At 36.1% G+C, this 10,575-nt stretch overlaps 2 protein-coding genes across 3 annotated transcripts; one reads left to right on the plus strand and one right to left on the minus strand.

Moving 5' to 3' along the window:
* Positions 1-752: 752 nt before the first annotated feature.
* On the plus strand, positions 753-4,429 carry LOC123206169 (protein IQ-DOMAIN 10-like). The gene is made up of 5 exons (XM_044623303.1): positions 753-994; positions 1,077-1,229; positions 2,553-2,780; positions 3,609-3,722; positions 3,808-4,429. Exons 1-5 carry the CDS (start codon positions 929-931, stop codon positions 4,120-4,122), a joined length of 876 nt encoding a protein of 291 aa, XP_044479238.1. The 5' UTR covers positions 753-928; the 3' UTR covers positions 4,123-4,429.
* A 1,960-nt stretch (positions 4,430-6,389) lies between these two features.
* LOC123206168 (transcription factor TCP4-like) lies at positions 6,390-8,148 on the minus strand. 2 transcript variants are annotated; one of them, XM_044623302.1, is made up of 2 exons: positions 6,899-8,148; positions 6,390-6,665 (listed from the first exon to the last, which is right to left on the minus strand). In XM_044623302.1, exons 1-2 carry the CDS (start codon positions 8,073-8,075, stop codon positions 6,637-6,639), a joined length of 1,206 nt encoding a protein of 401 aa, XP_044479237.1. In that variant the 5' UTR covers positions 8,076-8,148; the 3' UTR covers positions 6,390-6,636. The 2 variants fall into 2 exon arrangements, with proteins under 2 accessions (XP_044479237.1, XP_044479235.1); XM_044623300.1 differs by having other exon boundaries at positions 6,757-8,148.
* Positions 8,149-10,575: the final 2,427 nt, after the last annotated feature.

The following is a 10,575-nucleotide window of genomic DNA, read 5'->3' on the forward strand; positions in this document are numbered from 1 at the left end:
ATATCCAACCATAATGCGCCAACCATCATATACCATTTGTAATAACCATGTTATGTCATGCATACGTGTTATATTACATTCCTTGAATTTTTTTTTATAACGAAGAATCTGATCTGAGTTAAATTATTTCTTTGAAGTCAAACTAATCATATCAAATAAGTAAAATTTTATGTTTAGTAATCAACCTTAAAACCACTAGATTAAGTAAGTTAAAAATTTGATTTTAAAATATTCTCTAAGGAAACTTGAATTTATAAACTCTTAAAGTTTCATCTTTTGCTATTCAAACTACCAATTGAGATTATACTGCTTGAAAATTTTACCAACGACCGATACACTGTTGATATATTCTCATCTTTACTACTTAAATTTTCCCTGGATTGTCATATGTTATGTTATTGCTTGATCAAGATATGAATATAACATGTGGTACATCACATCAACACTAGTGTTGTGCATAATTTATGATTGGACAGAATTGAATTTCTCTTTTTCATAAACTTTATATTTGGAAAAAGCCATATCAAAACTAACACTAAATACGTGCTAATCAGTAATCAACTAATCAGCCACATGGCCCGCATTCCCAGTTACCATGAGAACCTGGCATATGGACATCTGTGTGTAATCTCAGTTTTCGTGTGTGCCTTTCTGACTAATGCTGTTGATTGCTCACCTTCCAAAAGATCAAACTCAAACTTCATTTTAGTTAAAATGTCATCAGTTTGGCATCTGCGTAATAATACAGTGAACCAACAACCATGGCTGCACCTTTCTCTTTCTCTCTCTCTCTGGCTTTTCTTAAATTCTAAGCTAACTTATTATTACAACTCACCACATCTTCCCAAAGCATACCCTCAGTGCATCTCCCACTTCTTTCTTCCGGTGTGCTCATCATCTCCTCCATTTCTTTGTCAGCTCAACAGAAATGGGTTCTGGGGACTGGCTTAGGTCATTGGTTTGCGCTAAAAGATTGAAACACAAGCAAGGAAAGGTAATTATATTGTTGTTATTCATAGTTTATATTTATTTGCTTTCTTCTTTCTTGTTAAATCAGTGGTTTATTTGGTTTGCAGGTGCATTCAGCCTCTGAAAAATCAAATGGAGCGAATCCGAATGACTCCAACAGTACTGTCAATGGAGGTTCACAAGGCAGCCCTGGTTTACCCAGAAAATCGATTGAAGATAAAGCTGCAACTCGGATTCAGAAGGCTTTCCGGGCATATAGGGTAACCCTGAATGTCAAGTTATTTCATTTTTGAAAAATGTTTTTACATCACAAATTAAGTTTATATTAACATCGTTTAGTTCATATCTCATCAAGGATATAGTTTGCATCCTAAAAAGACTTAAATTCCAAAGTATAATATATATATATATATATACACATCACACCAAAAATGGGTAATAATGGTGCCTATTAGGGTTAGATACGAATTCAGCGGGTTTGCTCTCAAAAACTAATTCGATTTGGTTCAATTTAATTAAAATTAGTTTAGTTTGAATTCAAGTTAAATTTGATTCGAAAGATCTAATTCATCTTTTTTAATCAAGTCAAACTCGTGTTAAAGTGTGTTTAATTTGGTTTAGTTTGAGTTTAACTTGAATTCATAGTTTAAATCTATAGTTAATGTTACTTTTTTATGTTCAGTTTGAATTTATAGTTCAAATTGATAACTTAATTTCGTAGCTCAAATTCATGATTCAAGTTTATAGCTCATTGTAAAACAAATTGTTTTACTCAAATAATAAACAACACAATATTAGTTTGTAAACAAGCCATAAACTAAAATCACGAATATGAAATACAAATTTAAACTATTGATTTGAGTTGAATTATTTTGTATTCAAACTAAATTTGAATTACTTTTAATTTAAATTTGATTAACTCAAATTAAATTATTTTTTATTTAAATCAAACTCAATTAAAAAATATTTAAATTTAATCCAATTTAATTCTATTCAAATCGCCCTTCAACCGCAGCTACTGTTGGTAAGCTATTTATCTCATGGTTTACCAAAGCACATTAATATCATGTGATTTGACCTCTGCTTTTCTGATTACTTTGACACGTGCACATCTCCTTAAATGAACGGCAAATAGTTTCCTAGAATTTTACTTCAGACGATCCGCCGTCTTTTGTCAGCCAGGCTATTACTTGTCTGACAATGCGGTCCTACAATCTTTCAGTAATTGACTTGTCGTATGTAATAATTTCACTCAAATGACAGCAGGTTTAGCTTGGAAGTCGTTCTCTTGTTTTCAAACTTGGTTAATGTGTGAGACATTTTCCCCTCCAGACTAAAATGTTCAACATAAAAAATAATAAACCAAATGTTTATATGCTCCCAAATAATTCTGAGAGGTTTGGATTCGAAACTTGTTAGTGTCAAATCAAAATAAGACTTTTGAATTATTCAGTGATTGAAATTAATTATTAAAACTAAAATTTTACTTTGGTTTAATCATGAATGAATGATTCAATTCGAATAGATTTTTTGTTATCAAAAAATCTGAGTGTACGGATTTTGTTACCCATTGATTTTTGCAGGCAAGAAAGTTGATTCGCCGGATCAGGAGCGCCGGCAGATTCCATATCTTGATTCAAGACCAAACTGCTCAAAAGCAAACATCAAATGCATTAAGCTACATTCATTCATGGTGCAACGTGCAGGCACAAATAAGAAACCGCAGACTTTGCATGGTGATGGAAGGCCGGCTGAGGCAAAGGAAGCTAGAGAATCAGTCGAAACTTGAGGCTAAACTTCATGAGTTAGAGGTACTGCTCTCTGGACTGCCATCACTGCCAATTAAGTTATAGCTTTTAAGGCCTAATGTAGTCTATAACTAGAACTTTGAGCCATGCCAATGGAGATGACAATGGGTCAGAATCTTTGGCCCAGCAGGGAAAACCGTTTCCACCTCGTCCTGATACAAAGATGATGATAAAAAATCTTTGTTCCTTCCTCGCAGAAAAATTTATCTCCCCTTTGCTTTTCATCCGTGTGGGAAAAGTTTTCTACACTTTCCCCTTCTATTTCGATAGAAAAATAATGAAATTTTTATTAAGTGCAAAAATATATTTATAACAATTCAAAACATTTATGATTAATTCAATATATAAACGTTTAGAGAATATATATAGAGATATGAATGAATTAGGGAGGAGAGGGGCCGAGAATATATTTATCCTCGTCTTGGCTCCATCCCCAACTGTGGGGATTTTAGTTATTCCCATCTCCAATTTTATCAGAGTATTCTCTCTCCGTTTGGAGAGGGGCGGGTTGAAAACCCAGTTTCGCAGGTGGAATTGCTATCTTTACCTGCCAACATCCATGGCTTTGATAACAAGTTTGTTTTAACAGAGAAAGATGCTGCTGAATACTTGGAATTCTCACCATGCAATTAATGAAAAACGTAATTGTCCTATGGTGTGGTAGATCATTCGGCTGTAGCTGACTTCTGTGTTAGCAACCAGCTTTTGCATTTGAGCCATTGATGTCAAACTGATAGGCTTGCATTGCATATCATAAAGATCCTCTCATGCTTAATCACCATTTTTAATTACTTCAGAACTACTTAAACAGTTATTTAACTTTCCCACCAGGTTGAATGGCATAATGGGTCTGAAACCATGGAGGAAATTCTTTACAGGATACAACAGAGAGAAGAGGCTGTGGTTAAGCGTGAGCGAGCAATGGCGTATGCATTTTCTCACCAGGTCCATCTGCCTGCTATGGAAAACATTGACATTGCCATCTTCATCTGATACTTACAGATTGTGTTAAATTTTGCCTGTGTTGCAGTGGAGAGCAAACTCTACCCAGTATCTGGGGCAGGCTTATTACAGTATTTGCAAAGAGAACTGGGGTTGGAGCTGGATGGAGCGATGGATCGCGGCACGGCCCTGGGAAGTCAGGGTTAATGCCAAGCCCATCAACACAAAGAAAATCAAGACCAAGCAGCTTATCAATGGAGACAAAGTCACCAACCAGCCAGAGTTGAAGTTAATAGTAGTCTCAACTAAACCTGCTTCATCAAATGGGAATAAATCTGCAAAAGCAAAGAAAACACCCAACAACCAAATTGCTGAAAACCAAGCTGCCCAAGAGACTCAATAGTAGCTTGGCAAATGAGAGACAAAAATTTATAGTTGCCCTCTTGGATTTGTGTTTTCTTTTGCTCAGGTGGATTGGTGTGAATTTTTTTCCCATGTAGACTGTGAAGTAAGAGAACAAATCTTCTAATATCTTGGATTGCTTTATCTACAGTTGTATACATTGTGAATACATATATATATAGAATGAATGTGTAATTTTTTATTGCCTACAAAACTCATGCCTGTAACTTATTGAATGTTGTGCATGACATCTAGCCGATAATGGAAAATGCTGAATCTCCACAGTTTAGATTTTTCTATCAGGACAAGTTTCTGTTGTTGTTTCAATAAGGATCCAAATGGTACATGAGATCGAGGAGTCAAAAAAGTAGACTACAATGTAGCACAAGCACAACCACTAGCAAGAAAATTTTATATTTCATCTCACAATTTATATCTTATCTTGGTCTTTATGAAAGAAAATTGAACACATACTGATCAAACTCATGAAGACTGTTATCTCTGCCAAATTTTGAACTTTTACTATTTGCTTTCATTAAGAAACAAGGAATATATTGAACAATTAATAATGGGCCCTCTGGTTGATATGGTTTTGTACAGTTTCCTCAGTATCATCCAGCAAAATAATCTTTTGTATTGTTAATGTAAACCTGGAAGGCCTTAGGAGTAACTTTTTTTTTTTTTTTACCCGAGCTGGACCATCCTTTCGAGGCCGAACAGGTAAAATCCTAGGTTTAGTGACTGACCCCACAACCACTACACCAAGTAAGTCACGAGTTTAAGTCACCACTGCACTTGGTAAGTTAAATGTTTAATCTTAAAATTTTATCAGACAGGATTTGAACTCTTGCTCTCTTATACATGAAACCCTCTCTATTGTCACTCAAGCTACCCCTTGGGGCCCTTTGGAGTAACATTCTTCAACCAACCATAAAGAAGCACCAACCACAAGAAAGCAGATGTCACAATCACTGCATAACAAGCTTTTGCATTGTTTTCCCCTCTTTATTGTTTTTTCTCCTATGAAAAATAAAAGTTCCCAGCTAGACTTCGATAAATTTTTCTTAGGCACTGAGATTTACAGGGTAAGGGACCATTTACAGATGGACAAGTATCATATTGGTGGTGGTATCCAAATTTGTACTCTTTCCATATTTGGACTTGTGTTCATCCCATCCCCTTTCATGGTTCCTCCTGCAGATGTTCTCCACTTAGCCCCACTTGGTCTTCCTTCTAAATTAATCTTAACTTGCTCATTCATTATAAGATAATGACCTTGGATTCCTCACGATCTGGTTTTAACACTCACAAATATAACATTTTGTATCTGTAATAGTTCTATACTCTTAATTCATGGGCAAGTATGTGAGGATTCAGGTTCTACAGAATTTTGTAATTGGGACTACTACCAAGATGACTACTTTGGTTGAACCACTGATAAAAAGCATCTTCACTATTCAGCTTCCACTAAAGGGTGCATTGGGTTCTATTTCCAGATTGAGTAACAGTATGTACGCAAACAATGAGCACAAATTTGTGCATAAACGATAGATATGTAAACATGTAATTTGGTGTTGTTTTATCTGTAATTCAAAATCACCCAAACACATGGTGACACATCGTCATTTATACACACAGTTTTATTGCTTTAGATTAGTTAGCTACCATTTAACATTCATCGAGCATACTTGAGAAGCTAAGAGCAGCAATATAAAAAGTACATGACACTACAAAATTTCAATCTTTTACACAGAAGAAGTAGTTCTGGAAAATGTCCAATCCACTCCTTCCCCAGCAACTTCTACTATTCACGGAAAATGACTTGTCAATGTATGCTCCCAAAATCATGGGCATGATAGAGATGTAAAAGGCCAGTGCTATTTCAATTCTTTTTGCAGGTTTAAGAAAGTTATTGAGGCATCGGAAAAGCAGTAAAGCAACAAACCAATCACGAACAGAACTCTATCCTTCATATGATAAGAAATGGACCATTTCTAAACAAAGGAAAAAGGGCATTAATTTGCTTCTCTCATTTTGTTCCCAGATAAAAAATACAGTATGGTTAACTGAGTAAAAACACTATCAAATTTTCTATATCAATTGATTTGTGGCTACCCTTATTCCATTAGAATTATAGAAACAGTGCCAGATTCTGCTGATCAAGTTTGTTCCAATTGGGCAACATATCAAATCAACACTATAACAAACCACAAACCAAATTTGTTCTTAATAGCAAACTAGCAACAGAAGGAAAAACACAAACAACCATAGCAAAAAAAAGTCTGGCAACATGAACACATAGAAAGCCAACAGAAAACAAACACAGTTGAGCTCTAAGAGTTCACTCAAAACCAAGATACAATCCTAATCAACTGAATTATAGAAGCTAAACAACTGAGAAATGAAAAACCTGAAATCCATCCAGATTTCCTCTTCCACAGTTAAGGCCATTGAACTAAAAACGATCCAAATCTCCCTCTTAACTGGTCTTCAATCCATCAAAGCAGCTTCCACATCAATCTCTTAGTAAAGATTCAAGAAGACCTGAAATATGATTAAAATCAAAAGCTATGTAAAAATTGGTAATAACAGTTGAAAAGAACAAATTTTTGAAAGTGGGAATTGAAGGTAAGACCTTTAAAGGGCAAGGATTACGGTATTTGAGGTCATTCAATGGCGAGAATCAGAGGAAGCAGAAGATGGCCTGTTGTGAATACCATCACGTTCCTCGTCTTCGCCTTGAATTCGTGCTGGAATGAGAAATCCAGAGAACTCACCAACAGAAGAGGTGAATTCAATGCCGGATATCACAGATGGATGGGTAGTTTGCTGAGGAATTTGATGATGATGTTGGTGGTCATTGGTGAAAGTAAATGGCTGGTCTATCCAAGCACGAACTGGAGGCGTGTTGCTGGACTGAAGGGGTCCCCTCTGAGATAAAAACAACTGGCTTTGGCCGCCGAATAAGGGCTGCAGTGGTGGCTGAGTTGGTAGTGAATTAAACATAAAGCCTCCTCCACGACCACGAGTAGCACTTCCACTTGCACCAGTATCAGCACCTCCACTATTATTCCAAGCAACAATTCTCTGGAACCTGGACATTTCTGCAGAGTGGTGATGGGGATGCTGCTGCTCAGTTTCAGACCACCCAGCAGAAGAGGTATCAAACCCCAGTGGGGTTGTTCCAGAGAACAAAATCTGGACTTGCTCATTGGTATGTTGTTGGTGTTGAGAATGAGCCTGGTGATGTGGTTGATGCTGTGAAAGAAAACTATTTGGCTCCTGAAATGACTGGAGCGAAAGCCTTAGATCTTGGCTATGACTTGTAGTCCTCGAAAGCAAATCTGGTGGGTAACTCTGAAACTGAATAGATGAAGGTGAATCGGCTGTAGCACCCATTGGGAAGAACGACCTGATTGTATCAGCAATTGAATCTGAGTCAAAAGATGGTGGTAAAAAACTCGAACTTTGGTTCGGATTTTCAACCATATTAAGATTTTGAACATCAGAACTACCACGACCACCGCCCATTGCAGCCCCTGAACTCCTGGGAAACTGAAAGTCTCTATCTTGATTTGTTGTTTCATTTTGTTGAGCTTTTCTTGTTTCAGTAGTGGTAATACTAGTAGTTACAGTTTCTGGATTCCATGGAGGTAGCTGGTCAAGTTCATCAATGGCCGCTTTTGCTTTCTTGATAAGCCAATCTACGGCTTTGCTGGGGCGGTCGTAGCCAAGGCGGTCTTGAACATCGTAGAACTGAATAGCTGTAGGAGCTGAGAGCCGAACACGGCGATCTCTAGGGCCTTTTGCAGTACAAACTTTACTGTGGCGGTCTTTTCTTCCTGTTGAGCGAACAATGTGACCTCCTTGGACCTCAACGATCTCGCCTCCACCGCTGTTTCTTATCCCCAATCTTGAAGTTGTTGTTGCTGCTTGATTCTGACTCTCCCCCATTTTTCTTGCATATTGGACTTCAGAAGAAGATGGGGAAAAAGAGCGTTTTTTGTGGGATTGCTGCTGCTGTTGTTGGTGGTGTTGGAATTGTGAATCTAAGCCTAATCTTGGGAGGAAAAGCTGGTAGTGTTGTTGTTGTTCTGGTTCAGTTTCTTCTTCATCTGCTTCTTCTTCCTGTTGGTCTACATGGGTTGAATTGGAAAGTTGCTGATGATGATGAAGATGAAGATGATGATGATTCCTTTGAGGATCCAGAGTCAGGCTATGGAGATTTTCCTGTTCCAGCTTTTATTGCAGAAGTAAACTTAAGCTTAATGGGTTGTTGTTGTCGTTTTGGTTTTGCTGTTGTTGCTTATTGTGCAACTGCCACCACACTGAAACCTGATACTTCTGTTGCTTCTGCTCTTGTTGATGTTGCTGCTGCTGCTGCTGTGTTTGCCTCTCCCAAAGGGCCCTGCCATTCAATATTTCCACTTCCATCACCCCAACACCAACACAAACCATCTACACATAAAAAAGTCACCCTAAAAATACTCAAATAAACCAACTAGTCTAATCTAACCCATCTCTTTCCTTCCCTCTGCTATCAGCTTTTGGTAATTGAGCCCTCTCTATCCAGTAACTAAACCAAACCAACAACCAAACTTGGTTCTTATGAAGATATTGGATAAACACTAACAAACCCACTTCACCAACACAACCAAAGAGCACCCTAAGTGTCCCCTTAGGATTAAAAAGGAAAAGTTATTGCACAGAGATGGAATGAATGAAAAGGTGTTTAGATAGATAGGTAGGGTAGGCTATGAGAAGGGTTTTGGTTGATGATGAAAATGGTAAAAAGCTTGGCAGTGTATAGGAATATACAAGTTCCAAAAATATTTAAAATATATATATATAATAAATCAGGAATTTTAGTTTGATTGTAACTCCAAATATATTGAAGATGGTGTTGATTAACACTCCAATATGGTATGAGAGCCCCAAAATTTATATATCAAGACTCATTTGAGTATGGTGGTTACTCAGAGCTTGGTGGGTTGAGTTTTCTAACATAGCTAGCGGTTTAAGCACGGTGAGTCAAGCTTTTTAACATAATATTAATATAAAATTATATGTACATATTTTTAGTATACAATTTGGATATATAAATAAAATCGCATGATGATACATTATTTACGTATCTAAATTATATATAAAAATATATATATATATAATATTACTCTAATATCATAACCTTTTGATTCATAACTTTACCATTTGAGAATGATGGTTAACCGAGGAAAGTTAGACCATATTCATGAACTGAATCAAAAAAATACAGACCAAGTTCAAAGGATAGAATTGAGAAGAAAAATAAAAATTAAAGTGTTTATAATATATTGAGAAACTATGTTGCCTTAAATCATTCTAACAATTAGAACTCAATACAAATTTTTTAGGTTAAATTTTAGAGTTGGAAGTTAAAGTGGGTTTGCTTATTAAGTTAAAAATAATAATAATAATAATTGGCATTGTTGCTTGGATCCTTTATATGACAATGACCCAATTGCAGATTTTTTCTTAGCCTTTCTTTACTGCTTCACTTGAAATAGAAGACTTCTTCCTTTACCTCTTTGTTTCCTTCTCCCTTTTCTGCCTCAACTTGGCATCTCCACTTCTGTCTTTTCTTTATTTCCCATTTCTTCAACTCTAAATTTGTGCATTTACTTCTTGTATATATTTCCAATATAAAGATAACAAAATCTAGAGGAATCAAATTATCATTTTTTGTGACGAAGAGATGAAACTTTGTCTTTCCTACTGAAATTTGTCACACAATAGTGAGTCTAACCTGTAACATCATTAAAATTAATGACATTGATTTTTGTTTTTAATTCATAAATGATTATTGAAAAAAAATCTTGACCAGTGTGGACAATTTTAGAGTCGGTGTAGACAATTGCAATTCACTAAAATTTCAAATTTAGTCCCTTTCTCCAAATTGATTTACCAGAAAAATCATAAGATCCATCCAAAATGAACAAATCTTATTCACAATAGGCAAAACCCGACCATAAATTAAACCTATCTAGTATCCGTATTTAAATCTTCAAATTCATATAAGTAAACATTGAATTAAAAGAAGTTAATGAAAATTCAACCCTCTTTTGGATTTTCATCTTCGTGATAGCAGGCAATTTACTCCCAACACTAGAGTTTCATATCTCCGTCAATCTATTACTTCATCCCTTGAATCTACCTCTCTCTTTTCTTCATTTTCAATCATCATGAAGCTCAACTTTTTCACTCTCATAGTGTCATGGTTACTAAAGGAGTGAAGAGAGGTGGTGTTGGAGTAATCAAGAATAGGGAGAAGCATGAAGGTAGCTTTGAGACCATCCATATTCAAGATACCATCGGTCATGAGTTTGCAACTCGTCTTGGCAATGTGTTTACCATTGGTAAAGGAACGAAACCATGAGTATCACTTCTTGGGGGCAAGGGTTTTAGGTTGTCTATC

The sequence above is a fragment of the Mangifera indica genome, unplaced genomic scaffold (assembly GCF_011075055.1).
Source record: "Mangifera indica cultivar Alphonso unplaced genomic scaffold, CATAS_Mindica_2.1 Un_0026, whole genome shotgun sequence".
Lineage (NCBI taxonomy): Eukaryota > Viridiplantae > Streptophyta > Magnoliopsida > Sapindales > Anacardiaceae > Mangifera > Mangifera indica.